Genomic DNA, 16,444 nt, shown 5'->3' on the forward strand with positions numbered 1-16,444 from the left:
CATTCACATTCATGGAAGAGCACTACAGATTTAATGTTAAGTATGCAAGGATTTAATTTTGGCTTCCATTTCAAAACTAGTATCTTGTGTAGTAAAATGTCTTCCAGCAGTTACATGAACAAGGAAGTTTAGAGTAGCATCATAAGAAACCAATATAAGAATTACCAGTACTACTATTCTGCAGGATCTCCCCTTTTCCTTGTGTTCTTCTAACAAGCTACATAGGAAATGTAGCGGATGTTTAGTTCGTATGCTTCTTAAACACGATCCAAATAGGTCAGTATTATTACGTATGTTACTTTGGTGAAGATGTATTTCCTATGCACATCTTGCTGCTCTAATTCTGAAATTAGCTTCCAAGTATGTTTTCAAGGCAACATGATTACCATGTCAGAAATACATCTGCTATCTGATACAGCAGCTCACAAAAGTAAATATTTATTTAATACCAAATACAATTAAAGTGCTTGTGTGTGGAACTTGCAGGTCCAAGGCCTAAATCTGTGTTTATGTAAGCTGATCTGGTGCTCCAGGCTTACTCCTGACATACACTGATGTGAAACAACAGAATTAGAACCTTAAAAAATAATGTATTCACCTGCACACCTGAAATGTTACATTCTAATCTCCTTTAAGAGCCAGGGATTGTGCTGGTACTTAGCTTACTTTGTACTGAAGCCCATAATACAGTAAAGTTTTCTACTGAAAGATGTCATATTACAATTCTTAAATTCTGTATTGATACTGTTAGCTGTAAGCCACTGTGATATGGTAGCACTATCCTGTACAGGGCTGTGGCTGAGTGACATGAATGAATAGAAAAAGCAGACTTTCCTGGTATATGTAGATTTAACAGTGACTGAACCTCAAAAGCAAGGTAAGCCACCTGAATCAGACTTCTTCAGTCTTCAAAATGAAGTGTTAGAGGAAGCTAGACCTTTGCTGAATACTGAAAATATTCCAAGAAAGCAGGCACTCTAGAGAACTGACTCCACTTTGGAAAGGCATGGACCGGTGTGTAGAATCTATACATTTGCAATCACATTAACCTCACAGTTTTAATGATGAGGATTACTATGTGTACACTCTAAATTCTGCACACATTGGTACACTAAATCTCATACAGCTGTAATACAGTAACACTATCACTTTTATACTGCTAGTTTAATATCTGATTTTTACTCATTTTCTGCCTAATGTCAAAGATGTAATGTATAGATGAAGGCTGACCAGCTCTAAGCTTTTGCTTATCTATTGAACCTTACACATATGGTTGTGAGCTCTCAATGTTTAAGACAAAAAGGTCTGAAGAAAATATCATCTATGTTTCAGAACAACTGCACACTGGTGACTTTTCTTAATTGATTAAAAGTAATTACCACTTATAGTGGAGAAATAGGAAATTAAAACAAACCAGCAACAAAAATGTCACAGGACTAACTAAACTAAAAATACAGTCCAGGAGTACTGTGCCAAAACCACATGAAATGAAGAAATGCTTCCGCTAGTATACAGGAACAGTGACATCTTGTGGGAGTTTTGCAGAAGTGAGACTACAGAGGTACAGAGCAAACTAGTCGGCAATGTTGTGTAATTAAGAGAAACACTACTTCAGTAGTTTATTTAATACATATAGCCATTAATAATATTTGGTAAAAATTAGGCTTTATTGCTTTTATAATGAGGAATGAAAAAAAAAAAAAAAAAGGCAGATAAATAGCTGGTAAGAAAAGCTTTCAAAACAAAAATTAATGGAGCAGGGTGGAGTCCAAATAGCTCTGAGCAGTTTTCTCTGCTCTCCCAGGAAGTAGTTGTATTTATCACTTAAATATTACTCATCCAATATAATAATGGCATATGGGCAAAGTTATAGGAGACTAAACAAAGAATTGTGTTGTAAAGGCATACAGTCAAACATAGAAATGACATCCATATTGTGTTTTTTAAAAACACACACATAAACATTTAATCAATAAAGCATGGATAATTATGCTGTTCCTTTCCACTGATTAATAGACTATGCCAACTTCATTATATGTACTTCTTGAGAAAGCAAAGTTTTATCATGATAGAAAACTAAAATAGTATATCCTACTTTCCAGCACAGAATGCAAGATTTGGACCCTTCAGATTGTATCAGAGTATATGAGTTTCTGGAACAAATCTTCAACTGCTGTAAAGTGTCATAACTCAGCCAAAATACTCAACTCTGACATTTTACAACAAGCAAGAATGTTTTGATTTTTTTTTTTTCAACAAGTCTGCACCCAAAATAAGTTATAAGAACATAACATTTACAACTTGGAAGATGACAGTTCTTCCTACCATAATGTTCATGTATTTGTCTTATTTTCTTTTACCTGAGTAACCTAAGTAAACAGATTACAAGGCAATTTAAACATATTAGCTAATACAAGGTTTACCGGACTTCTCATATATATAAATGTACTTTGACACTATTTGCAGTTTTACAAATACAAAATGAATAAGAATTCTAAAACGTATTTACTGAGCAGCCATGTCTTTGATATCTGTACAGATCAATAGGTGCAGTGGAATTATGTACAGAATTTATCATTGAACTTTTAAACAGCTTTTGTGCAACCTGGCTGTAATGTGCATTTGAAGAACTGCTGTCAGCATCACAGATCTGTAATTAACTGGTGCCAGAAATGCGGAACAGAATAGGACAACAGCTCCTAATATAATACTGTGCTATGCAGACATCTGTACATAATTCAAATAGTGCATATTACTCAATGTCTGATGAGGAATAATAGCTGCTAATACAGACATGGGCATTTACAGGTATTAGGTGTGTTATAGTAAGTATGGACAAATGAACTTTTCCATATATAGACATTAAAGGAAACAACTTGAATTAGGTAGTTATGTAATAATTAAAAAAAAGGAAAGTTATGTAATAAATAATGAAACTTTCAATTCAACTTGCAGAGGATTAGTACAGTAGGAAAAAATCCTTTACAGTAGCAATGAAATGATTCAGAAGCACTGTCAAATCAAAGGTAATTCAGTTTTATTTTATAATCACAGCAACAGAAAGTAGAAAAAAAAAAAAGAAAATCAACATAAAGAATATCTAGTTTATCTCTGATAGTCCTGTTAGTGTACGTCTGTGTTATTGTACCTGTCAGATGTTTCCACCTCTTTTTGTGCTCTATTCACTTTACCACTTATTTTTTCAAATTTCTTTAGTCCAACAGAAACCCCTAGACATTAAAGCACAGTGAACGTGCAATTTGCAGACTGGTGCAAGTGAAAAAACATAGGGATACAATTACTTTTACGAGGTAAGCTTTGAGTAACTTGGAGGAGAAAATTTGCGCTTCAAGTACTTGAGAATGTAAAGTGGAAGACAGCTTACAACAGTGATTGCTGACACTTTCCACAGGAAGGTCACAGTTGTGATAAAGGCAACATCTGCAGAAACAGAAAAGGGAAAATAAGTAATGGGAGCTGGTAACCTGGAAACTGAAACTTCCATAGTGCAAAGTCAATAAAACTCTGTTGTTTGCTTATGCTATTGTTCAAGACCATGCAAAATTAAAAAAGAAAAAGAAACCAGCAAAACAAGAGAAAGTTAACCTCAACATTTTGTTTTTGCCAACTATTTTCTTTAGACAGGAACTTCGGAGTTCCTTTGTGGTTCTTACGCTGTTTTGTAGCACAAAATAATGTTAGAGGAAACAGAATCTCAGTTTAAAAGCAAGACTTTCTCATTATAAAAAGTTAAGTCAACTTACGTTTCTACTAGTAAGAATGATTTTACCTACTATAATACAAGCTTCCAACCAGAAATTCTGCTACCATTTTGGATCCTTTATTCCATATTCAGATTGTTTTTCTCTGAATCTGTCACAACTAGACCACATGATTCTTAAAACCTTAGAGATTAAACCGGAGCCCAAAAATGTAAGGGTAAAACAATGCAGTGATACTGCCAAAGGCCACATTGAAAAACTATTTTTTCTGTGACAGACATTAACAAGAATGGTGACACTCTTCTTTGACAGTATTTGGTCACGTCAGGTCATACTTCTCACAGAAAGATCTCAGAACCCACGTAACCTGAAGAATTGGTGTGGGGTTTGTTGTTTTTTTCCATTATTTACAAATGCGTAGATTAAATAATTTACTACTCTTTTAAAAGACTTAAACTTCAAGTCAAACTTCACCTACCTAAGAAAGCTCCAAAAGACACTCTGCCTATACCTGTTTCACAAAGAGGGAGAATGAAAATTAAAGGATAGATTTACAAAGATAAGAAAGTTATGTGAAGAAAAAAAACAAACAACAAAACAACAAAACAAACAGGTTAGTTACACAAAATGGAAACTGAAAAGATGTTAGTAGCATTAAACAGAATATTATTACGTTTCACATGACAACCAGAGCATTTTAAACAGCAATTACGCCAACCATTTTGAAAACACAGAGGTTTTCAATTTGGTCATGTTTTAAGAGTCTAAGTAGGTAAGAAGTTTTCTTGCATTTGACTTCAAGGTGTAATTTACTGTGTAAACAACTTGATCAGAACTGGTTTAATGCAAATTAAAATTCACTTCAGAAAATGCAGTAATGTTTTCCTGCTCCAACTTTACTCATTAAAAATACTTTGTATATTAGATTTCAATGTATAAAGTCGTTACACAGTTTTAGCCTAAGCCTGCTTAGACATACTAAAAGCCTACATAACATACTACAGAGACATGCCTAATAAGGTGATTGACTGCAATTAACTCAGAAACCTGAAAACTGATTTACTTCCATGAGTCAGAACTGTAGAGCAGTATCAAATATTTCTGTAATTCTAATTTGAGTGCCCTGTCATGGCATAATTTCGTTGGGAGGAGATGATGCTTATAAGTAACATCACTGAAAGAAACAGTGTATTTGCTGACGAAGTCAAGCAGTACTGGATTGGACTGTTTTCCCTGATGCACGAAGTTGTGCTATACCGTGAACTGTAAACTATCACTTAAAAACTTAGTACATTACATGCACAAAAAAAAGGTTCTCTCCTCCAGCTGTAGTATGACAGATTAAGAGTAAAGCATTAACAGTGAGACTAGCTGAAATGCATTTCCTCAGATTAACTGCTGAATATCACACAGTAAAATACATCTTTATAAAAGCCCATGAAATGGCATCCTTTTTGGTACCCTTTATGATGAAAAATACAGGAGTTAAGTCCCCAGGCTGCAGAGAAGCCATGCAACCATTTATATACTCAGCTGTTTGGACCTGTCCAGCAAATATATGAGGACAATAAAGCATTCCCCTTTACAGAAAAGTCTGCAAGAAACAAAGTCCCTGTAGTTTTTACACATTTATGAACATCACCGGACAGTGTTTCTCACTGAACACCACCTACAAAGGATGGAAGGTTCAGCTGTCACCAATACTAAAGACTTGTAAAGATAAAGCACCCAGTTCTGTCTTATGAAGTTCCTGAAGTTTCGACCAAAGACCCAGTACCTGCATCTGTTCGTGCTTGCTCCTTTCATTTGTAATCTGGCTGTGGACACTGAGGAATCAACCCAGTAATTTCTATTTAAAGAGTCTGTGCATTGGTGTCAGAAAAAGGAAAAATGTACTCTGGCAAACCTGAAATAATGTACAATACAAGGAACAAGCCCAGCAGGGTTGTTTCTTCATTAAAATTTGACTCTCGAGAAATCTGGGAAGTAACAGAACACTGGGACAGGCAGTGAAGCATTTACTGATTAAAAATATATAAATACACTACCCTAGTGTTGAACACTTGAGAGAATAAAAGCAGAACTATGAGATCCCTAGAAATTACTATACAAAGTTTAATTCTGCTATGAGAAGTGATAACTTAAGAAGGGTACCTCCTAAGCCATCTGCTCTTGGAAAACACAAAGAGAAGGAGCTGGTTTCTTGTGAGGTATAACCAAAATCGTTATACGTATTTCTGTAAAAGTTACATTTATAAAATCACATTGAGATAGTTGGTTTTGCTGAAGGATAATTTGATATAAAAATACACATGTATTATTTTGATGCTCAGATTCTTGACTGTTAAAGTTCTGCAGTTAAAAAGTATTGTTTCATTTTGTGACCTATGAACAATCACAAAACCTTAAGACACAGCATGGCATACGGCAGTTTAAAGCAAAGACAGTTTAACATCAGCTTAATGTAATTATGAAACAATGATTCTTATATGAAGTGTCTACCCCAATAGGCTTCTGCCTCACAAGCTAGAAATACTTCAACTCTTTTAAGCTTGTGGATTAGATCTAATGAGGTCCACTTGGTCTGGCATATCAAATAATTCACCACCTCAGTGAAGATCTTGATTTTTGAAAATCATATCCATTTCAAGATCAGATAAAGGCTGGGAAAAGCATGCGTGGCTTGAGTAAGCTTTAGATAAATCATACTAACAGGAATCAAGATTGTCAAATTCTAGGAGGAAAGGATAAGAGAATATTACAACCCAACATTAAGCCTGATTTCAACTCATTCTTATTTCTTATGGAGAAAGCCGTTTTTTCACAAAGCATAACATCATCTATTCTTAATGGCAAGGAAAAAAAAAGGGGGGGCCCCCCCCTCCCCCCCAAAAAAAAACCCCAGTTATTTGCTAAAATACTTTCACTATTACTCACCAAAGTATTCATTTAGAAATGCAAGAGAGGCCACATAGCAGCCAAGACTGAGAAATTCAGCCACCACCATTAACCAGTGCCATGTTCGTATGGTCAGTGCAACCATCAAGAGCTCAGTCAAGATTAGGGCAGTGAAGGAAATGGCAACGACATGTACAAATTCAGATTCAAAAAGCAGCAGGGCTCCATACATCAGAATACCACCTAGGAAAGGTACACCAAATTATCAATACACTGCGCAATGAAATTTCAGTGCACCAGTTTTTATAGCTGCCCACTGAACAGTTGTTTGCTTATTATGAAAACCTGCCCAGTAATTTTTATAAGGTAACAAGACTGATCTTTCTAAAAGAACAGAAGTGATATTTACAGTACTTGGTGCATGTGAAACAAAACAACCAAAGTAAAGCTGTAAAGAAATTAAACTGTTAAACACCTTTTAGGTGCAATATTATCTGATGAACTGTTAATTAACCTCATTTTGTCAAGTGCTACAAATAAATGAGATATTGTTGAAAATGTAATTACTTTTAACTGATCACATAATTCAGATTTCTTCAACAGTGCTTCTGTCATTCCATGAAAGAAAACTACTGTGTAAATATATGCAATGCGATAAGCACTCATTAAAATTTTTCTGGATTAGCATTTAATTAAAAACATGTCATTTTTTTAGGTGATATGCATCAACAAAAATACCAGTCTGTGCCGTGTTTTAATAGGCTTGGCACACTACAGGAATATTGATTTACAAGATAAACAGAAAGTAATATATATATATGTAACTGCTGATGAAATGTTAAGCTTTGGGAATTCAACCTGCAGCTGAAAAACAATACTGGCAAAAGCAGACAAAAAATTCTCAGTTCAGTAAAATTAGGACTCTCTCCTACCTTGGTAAATACTGATTAAAACCCAGATGAGGAAGGTCTTAAATGACAAAGATCTTCCCTAAAGGAAACAAGTGAGAGGCCAATTAAACACAACTTAAAAAAATATTAATCTACTCAGTTCATACATTTTTAAAAGTTAATCATTAGAGAAACTTTACAAGTAAAATAAGGAGTCTTTGAAGTAACATAGTCTAAAAAGCTTCTACTTGTTTTTTGTGATTCTTCATTGCAAACTTGTACAGAAATCACACAAAGTCTGAATTTGGGGGTAGGACAGTTAAGGCCTTAAACAGCAAAGGTATTTTAGCTTGCAGTGCTCTGGCTGGTTTTCAGAGGGATAATTACAGTAAAATTAATTTATTTTTTATTTAAAACAGTTTTATGTCTGTTTTGTGAAATGTGGTCTTCAAGGAAGATATAGCACTGTGTACCTACTGACCTAAACCTCAAACAAGACTGTAGTTACTCGTCATTCTAAATGCTGGATAAACTGTCTATTTGCATTCATAAACACATAACTACTGTAAGTTTTCAGAAAGTAACTGTTCAGTACTAGTTACTTGCTGAAATATTTACATTTTAAATCTTTTTGTGATTGTGAATGTTATAGATTGAAACATGCATAAATCAAAGAATAAATGTTGTACATGTGCATATGACTTGCAGTCTGTGAGGGTGCTGAAGAAATATGCTAGAACCACAGAGTTGAAAGGATACACATTTAAAAGATAAAATGGCAAATGAAGCAACCATTTTGCCACAGAAAAATTGATCAGCCCAGAACACACAAGAATCAGCACTTTACAAATAAATGTGGCTCACTGCTGTAGGAAGTGATGAGTTTACTCTTTCTATTACTTCAGTTGAGGCTAAAATACATTCTTGGATGGAGACAGTTCATGGCAAGGTGCTAAAGACATTTTTATAATGCTGTATATAGTCTAGAATGCTGGTGGCAGATCGAACACATCTGAAAAAATTTTTGCACAAGCACAAAGAAACATTAGATTTATTTATTTTCATTTTTTATTTTTTTCCCTCCCATGAATGTCTACTCATTTTCCTTTGAGTGCTGGGCACTGGTTCCACCTTCATCCATAGCTCCCAATTACTGACATTTGTGAAATAAGTGTTTTGGTTCACCTTTATGGAACTGGAAGCGAAAATCACTCTTGACCTTCTACAGAATGTTGCACAACAGGCTTTGAATAATTTTCAGATGAAAGCAGGGAGCCCTCTTAACTTTCAAATTTTCATCAGCTTTTCTAGCTGTAACTCTGTAGGAGCCACAGTAACAGTAATAGTGAATCAGTGTCCTGCAGGGTATTTGGCCACACCTGTCTCTCTGAACCCTGCTAATTTTCTCTTCATGCACTGGAGTGTCAATGACTTGTGTTGATGTATCTTATTCTTCTAAAGGTCTGAAAGGCATTTTCATCACTAGCATATCCCAGAAAAGAAGCCAGTTCCTAGGAATACAATTACAGTCCACGTCAGCTTGTGTTTGAATAACACTAGCTGAATACTATTGATAGAGATTTGCATTTAGAGTCCATAATTTGAAAAATGATGCACAAAAATATGTAGGCTTCAGTGTCACGCTGACTAAGGCAGTGTGATTATAAATTGTTGTAATAATCACTCATAATAAGATTACCTTGTGAGTCAAATATAGCACATAAATAACTTTTTATACTACTCATCCATAATCATTTAGTGATCATCATCTTCCCCAGACAATGCACTGAACTGTACTTTCCAGTTACTCCACATTCTTTTTTTTTCTTTTTTTGTCAGTAGTAATTTCTAGGGGTTATGGGAAAAAAATAATATATCAATTAATCTACCATTTAAAAAGGAAAAAAGGAGCTATGAAAAAGTAAGCATAAATAACTCTAGATCAGAGATCCTGCAGCCAGACTGAAAGTAACTTTTACATCAACACACCTTCATGCTTGATATACTTCAGTCCAAACGTTGGTGACTTAACAAATGTATTAATCAAAGTAAATGGAATGGTTGGTACCATGGCTAATTTTCATAGTACAAAAGTCTGCATTACATTAGTTGTGTGTCAGTCTTGCATGGAATACCTTAAGGAAATGATTGTTAAGAATTCCCAGTTTTGCACAGCGGTGATTTCAGCATTTTTGTTCCTAATCTGAGCACTAAGGGCATTCATACCTTTGTGAGATCCTTATAAAGTTCTGGATATAGCAATGCCATTTCTGGCTTCACATCCTGATCCAATACTAGAGAGAAGACTGGAAACATAGTATATATGGTTGCATACCTAGGTGAAAGGAAAGAAGACACTTCTGTATGATATGATTTTAAGCTGTTCTAGTGAGTTCAATTATTACTTTTATGTAAGTGGAATGAGACTGGCTCTACCCAGTATTGAAGGAGCTTACTAAAACAGCTTTACACATGCAACCACTCTTGTGCTGCTGAGAGCTGCCAGTTATGAGAAGTTACAGAGCTTTTTATACATTCAAACCCAGGAAATAAATGTATTTCTTCTGTATCAAGCTTATCATCTGCTACCACTCTCCCTGTGCCCTTCCACTTTGGACAACTAGTTCAAAGACCCGATGCTTAAATTCATCCACAGACAATGGCATGAAAACTGAAGAAAAAACCCCCCAATCACTCTATTCCAGACATCATGTTAAAAGTAGGTGGATGAACAATAGTCTTAACAGCTCTGTAAGTGGCTTTGGATTTTATTATGCACATGTCAGATGTATACTTTAGTATTACTTTCCTAGAACTCGTTGAAACTAATTACAAACATTTTCAAGAGGTCTGCTGCTTGCCTCTGCAAAGTCTGGTGTAATCACACCTTGATCTGACTATGATTTAAGTTACTATTGATTTAGATTGTTATTGTTTACAAGCAATATAAACAGCTCTTAGGGCAGAAGGGGCAGAGAGCAAGGACAAACATGAATATATGCATATCTCTCAGCTGTATGACTTTGGGAACTGTATTACTAAAGCACCTTTTACAACAAGACCAGGATGCTCCTAATTTTGCATACATTCACCTGAATGGAAAACTATGTGGCAGATTTGGGTAGTGCACTCTCAGAGAAAATTTCATAGTAGCTTCAGCTCCATTTTTAACATAAAAATCTGATTCTCACTAAGGCTTATACAGCAATCTGTGTAACAGCTAAAACTGGTTTGGGAGACTTCTGCTGTTTTCAGTCCGTGTGTGAGAAACATCATACGGTACCTTCATCTATGGCTATACAGATCCCTCTCTACAGGGAAGTGAGAATGAGGCTTTATTCCCCCTCCCCCCATATAGGGCATATTCAACTTAGTTTGACTTTTCTTTGTAGATTCAACCCAGGTCTGGTAGCGTACCAATGATAAATGTATGAAAAATATGGCAGACAACAACTACATGATGTTATTTAACAAGTTAGTTTTCTATATATGGTTACCAGATACCGTAACTGATGGTTTTGACTTACCCTACCATTAGGAATCCTTGGTACAAGGGAACAGATGCAAAATAGAAGACTGATGAAAATACAGCCTGCAAAAAGCAGATAATTATACATATTTGATATAATTCTACATACAAAACATTATGGTAAAGAAAAGTAATAACAGTACTGCTTGAAATTTTGTGACACTTCAAAGACAGACATAGTGTTTTTAACTGTTCACAAAACAAAGTTTTAAATACCTGCATAGTTGAAATAATAAGGCCTCGGTGCATGACAAACTGACCAAGTGCTGCTGATCTTTTGTAACTGTTTCGACCATGTACCATCAGCAGCCTACCTATGTGTTTAAACTGTGTGATGGAAAAGTCAGCTGCTAGGGAAGCTTGTTTTCCCTCCTAGAACAAACAAAAATATTCCAAATATGAAACGCAGTGTAAAAGATGTGTTTGTGATTTCAAAATTCTAAGTGATAATTAACTTTAAAAGTTAAGTTTCCTCCTGATTCAAAAATACACTCTGCAATGGGACACAAAGGACATTTTTTTTGTGTATTCTAAGATGCTGTGGCTGTAACAAGTAAGTTTAAGCTTCTATCCTGCTCCTTTCAGGTAAATGTTACACAGAAATACCTATGGCGCTTTCTGCTTTTCTTGCTTTTTGTATTTAAGAAGATAAAGCATAGGACATACAAGCAATGAAGATATTAGTTCAAAGACTAAGCATTTTTATCATCTTACAGCATAGTTTAATTAGAAATTATCAATTCACTACTGTTTAAGAATAAAGCTTCTAATCCTATGTTACTATGTGGCACATATTTGACAATGGAACTGTTAACATTACCTTGCCTTCGATTCCAATTCCACAGTCTGCTGCTTGGATCATGCTGACATCATTTCCACCATCACCTGAAAAAGGTCACTGCAATATTCAGCTCTTCAGAGGTTTTACTCTCCTGGCCTTACAGTATTTTAGAAACCTCGTATATACCTTTCAATTCTTACAGTTAATCTGTGGATTATAATTACTTTACCAATCAAGACTTGTTCCTGAGGAATAAAGAAGATAATCATATCTTTCTTATGGAATGGCATTTTCTGCTACAGCTACATAATACCTGGCTGTTGATAAAAGAATCTCTTTGGTTTTGTTTCAACTACTTCTCAACAGTGCCATCTACTGCTTAAATTGATGACAGACTTCAGCTACTGCAAATGAAGATTGTGCCACCAGTTACCTATTGCACACGTGCGTTTTCCAGTGTGGTGCTGTAACAGTTTCACGATATGAGCTTTCTGCGTGGGGGAACATCGGCAGCATACTACAGCAGGGCACTGACAAGCCAGCTCTACAAATTCATGCTCATAATACTTCAGACAAACCTAAATAAAAAGATACATTCACATTTACTTATGATTAAAAAACACAGTATGTGATCTAACACAGAAACACAGTATAAATAATTATTTTATGAAGTTTTGCTTGCACAACATCCATCTGGGAGACAAAAAGCCACATTATCCTAACTATAGCTTTATTACTTTAAAGTGACATCCAACATGGCTTGGGGTTAAGAGAAGAAATAACAGCATGCTGCATACAAATTCAATTGTTACCATACAGGAGACCAGAGAACCAGTAACATTTTCCCATTTAGAACATACATCCTCCAATTAGCACTCAGTGAAAAACAGAAGTATCTCTAAGGACAACTTAAATACAGGCAAATACTGGAAAAAGGTTTAAAAGCATGAAGGCACCGATAGTTTGCTTTTTGAACATAAGCATATAGATAAATGCAATTTGACAGCAACCAAGTTCTTACCTCAAGTGAGTCCCCAGATATCACCAAGGCACAGTCATGCTTCCTCCTAAAGGCATTTAGTTCTAAGTGAGCCTCTCCTCGAGTGGTAACCTTCAATAAAAAGCACTCAATTAAGAGATTTTATTATATTCTTTCAAAACTCCTGCCTAAATAAATCACGTTTTGAGAACTCATACCCAGAAGGCCTTGGCTCTTCAACATGTGTTTTATCCCCATGTAAACCATGGGATGTGACTACAAGCCTTGGAACTTATGGAGTGAAAAGTAATCCTCAAACAAGGAAAGTCTATGCAGTCAGCTTAACTGGTTCCTCACCAAAGTAAACCTGTGCTAAAAAACTAATGAATTCATGACACTAAAATATCATAAGTTGACCTGAGTCTTTCCATCTTGGCAGAGCTAGAAGAAAAACAGACAAAAAAAGCCCCAACCAAACCAACCTCAAAACATTTATTAACCAGTAAAATATGTTCTTAGAATAACGCAAAATGTTCATGTTAACAGTTCCTTCAGTTTGGATAAGTAAGCACAGATTTCAGAAGGCACTAAAAATGCTCACTACTACTAATTCTTTTGGATCTTGCATGAGTATGCAAGCAGGATCAAGTGGCATAATACAAAAGAACTACATCATAAATCTGTATTTATTTTTTTTCATTTACTTAATGATTGTTTCAGAAAGTCCCAGCTGTGAAATGCAAAAATGATCAAAGATTACCAAATAGATTTTGGAACATTTTGAGCTAGAACACACAGAACATGAGAGATGTAAATTACGAGCAGATTTTGAGGAGACTGCAGTTTTGGTTTTCTTTCCAATAAAAAAATCAATGTATTTTACAGGTATCGTGGAAGACAAAATTGCAAGCACAGAATAAAACACAAACTCTGATTACACCTCTCATTTTGGCTTTGTCAGCAGTTTGATGAAATAGCTTTTAAAATAGGTGAGTCTTAATTACACTGAACGCGAAGTTCTGCCTTTGGCCCACTACTACTCAGAATCAGACCCAGTCCAAAGACCTTTCTCCCTCCAAATGGGCTTTATTACACATAAAATTTGAGTTACATTCAAAAGCACCTGAAAACAGAACCCCCTCATACATGTGCCCCAATTCAGATTGTTTTTCTCCTTTCCTACAATTTAACATGTCAAGAGAAAGGTCTTTTCCTGCCAACTGTAAGGAACCATGGATTTCAGTGACCCATTAATAAACTTTTTGCACTACAGAAATTAAGAGACGTCAGCACTTGGTGCACACTGAGGAGCAGTAATTGCCCTCTCTGTTCTACCTTTCACCTAACAGAAGTATTTTCTTTTTTAATTTGCAAATATCTCTAGAACAATGTAGCAGTTAATTTCATTACGAAATTAAGAAGCTGAGACTTCTAAGGATAAAAAAGTGCTAAAAAAACGCCTGTTGGTTTTTGTTTTTTTTTTTGGAAGTCAAAGCAGTACATAATTTTTGATTTACTAATTCATGACTAAAATAAAAGTTTTAGTGTTTGCTATTTTCTTATGTTAATCCAGTGGTTATTTCTTTGCAACCAATGCAGCCACAGAAATAATTCTGTATAAATCCATTTTCTAATTATTTTAAAACTTTCTAAGTTAACACAGTTTTATGCTGATCTCTTATTACCAGTCAAGGTAATGAAAATAAAAATCTGACTCAATTAAATAGATTTTGTTCAGGAAGACTTAATTTGTGGTGTTACAACATGAAAAGGTCAACAAAAATTGATCTGAAGTCTTATCAGAAGCATTAATAATTTAATTGCAAACAGTAGTCTGCAGGGCCCAATTTGCCATTCTGATGCTTCAGAAGAAATTACATTTACATGTAAATTATATTCATATAATTATTTCTGTAGGTGCAAGTGGTTCATTTAGAACAAACCCAGATATATTATGTCTGATCACATGGCATCAATCAAAGTCTGGAAAATCTGTTTTTGTTTGGCATCAATAAAGTTGATGCTATGCAGCTACAACCAAAATGTACAGAAAAAGATACTCGGTTTACTTTCCTAACAACTGGCTTGAAAAGTCTGTTAAAAATAATGCAAATATATATAATGATACCGAAAAAAAAAATCATTTTTTTTATACTGATTTCGACTATATCTATAGAGAGGATGTTGGCACCCCAGTTGAATTCAGGATTAATTCTGCCTGAGTCTAAAGAGTTCTATTAATGAAAATTCTCAAACAAGCAAAAACCCCATTCACACAGTCTGAATTCCCAGACAGTCTTTCCTGCTGGCTCAGCACCTCACATAGACTCCCTCTCCATCATTATTATGCAGGGGTACCTTACTATGTCAATTTTCTAAGTGAAGATTATGAAATGTATGATAAACCTGGGTCACTCAAACAAGGCTATAAATGTTTCTGTAGCATAATGGCATATATAGACACAAGCACTCTAGAAGCAATGCTTTGTAATCTACATCCCTAAATAACAACCTAAGTACTACTGTCTTGACCATTACTAGAACACTCAGTACAATAAATAACCCATCAATTTTCAACAAGCAGCCAACTCCTAATCAAATAAAGCAACTCTGCTATTAGCTGTCCTTTGATGAACCAATAAAAAAGTTGGAACCATACTTACGGGTCTGAAAATGTGAATATCTTGAGTCCTAGACACTAAGTGAGAACTTTTTGCAATGCAAGTTGCTGTCTCCAGTTTATCTCCCGTTAACATCCATATCTGCAAAATAATGTTAAAGTTTACTCCACTGGATATTAATACATCTGTTCTCCAAATCTAAATGACATCTATCTCCAACCTTTTCCTGGTACCTTTTGGGATTAGATTAATAGCAGTTTTTACTGCAATAGTTCACATGACGCAGTTCCATTCCCCTACCCTTCTCACAAAGACCGATGTCTCAGTTTAAATGAAGACAAGGTGAAACTGGGGGGAAACACACTGGCATAGCTGAAAAGCAGGGAGAGCATAAAAGCCTTTCCCTCCCTAAGGCCCTGACACTACTTTGGTCAAAAGAGGATGCACACTACTACAAGAGAAAGACATCTGTTAGCAAACTGATGCAACACAACAGCCTGTGACCCTAGTGAGAATCTATTAGAAAGCAGCAGCCAAGCAATGAGACAGCACGTCCTAGAGGAAGAGCTACATCCCCAGGACTCCAAAGATATCCTGCCCACTGACCATGCAAAACTGGGATGAAACCATGAAAGAATAAGGTTAAGGATCCATCTGTTCTTGAAGTGAGATGGTGCTCTCTCCCCTCAGCCCCTTAACACCAAGAAAGTTGAAGGACATCTGATGAAATTCCACTACCCGTAGACCAAACTGAATACACCACACAGGAAAAATTACTTTACCTGCAGAAGTTATTACTGGATAGTTACTAAGTCTACAGTCACAATTTTATTACACTGTAAGCTGCTGTCTCCCTTTTTACCTGTACATCTCAGGCAAGATCTTCTTCATTAGTGTTCATGTCGGTCAATGAATGGACAAGGTTCATATTCTCATCAGTAAACGAGTAATGTATAATTTTATGACCTAGCAACAGCTACTACCATGTTTCCAACCTACTATAATGTTAGCTGTAATTAAAGCC

General features: G+C 35.4%; 1 protein-coding gene across 6 annotated transcripts in view; it reads right to left on the bottom strand.

The window, feature by feature from the left end:
* Nucleotides 1–1,643: 1,643 nt before the first annotated feature.
* Nucleotides 1,644–16,444, bottom strand: part of ATP9B (ATPase phospholipid transporting 9B (putative)) — a 167,526-nt gene continuing 152,725 nt past the window's right edge. For 5 of the 6 annotated variants that reach the window (XM_061346370.1, XM_061346366.1, XM_061346368.1 and 2 more), the window contains 11 exons: nt 15,463–15,561; nt 12,842–12,931; nt 12,254–12,398; nt 11,860–11,924; nt 11,256–11,411; nt 11,038–11,102; nt 9,737–9,845; nt 7,553–7,610; nt 6,660–6,863; nt 4,201–4,233; nt 1,644–3,441 (listed from right to left, as the gene is read on the bottom strand). In XM_061346370.1, coding sequence (XP_061202354.1) covers nt 3,305–3,441; nt 4,201–4,233; nt 6,660–6,863; nt 7,553–7,610; nt 9,737–9,845; nt 11,038–11,102; nt 11,256–11,411; nt 11,860–11,924; nt 12,254–12,398; nt 12,842–12,931; nt 15,463–15,561 — 1,161 coding nt within the window. In that variant the 3' untranslated portion in view covers nt 1,644–3,304. The remainder of the gene's footprint in view (nt 3,442–4,200; nt 4,234–6,659; nt 6,864–7,552; nt 7,611–9,736; nt 9,846–11,037; nt 11,103–11,255; nt 11,412–11,859; nt 11,925–12,253; nt 12,399–12,841; nt 12,932–15,462; nt 15,562–16,444) is intronic. The other variant, XM_061346367.1, reaches the window with a different exon arrangement.

This window comes from Neopsephotus bourkii, unplaced genomic scaffold (assembly GCF_033783945.1).
Source record: "Neopsephotus bourkii isolate Nb327-2 ecotype Australia unplaced genomic scaffold, CSIRO-AGI_Nbou_v1 NB_272, whole genome shotgun sequence".
Lineage (NCBI taxonomy): Eukaryota > Metazoa > Chordata > Aves > Psittaciformes > Psittacidae > Neopsephotus > Neopsephotus bourkii.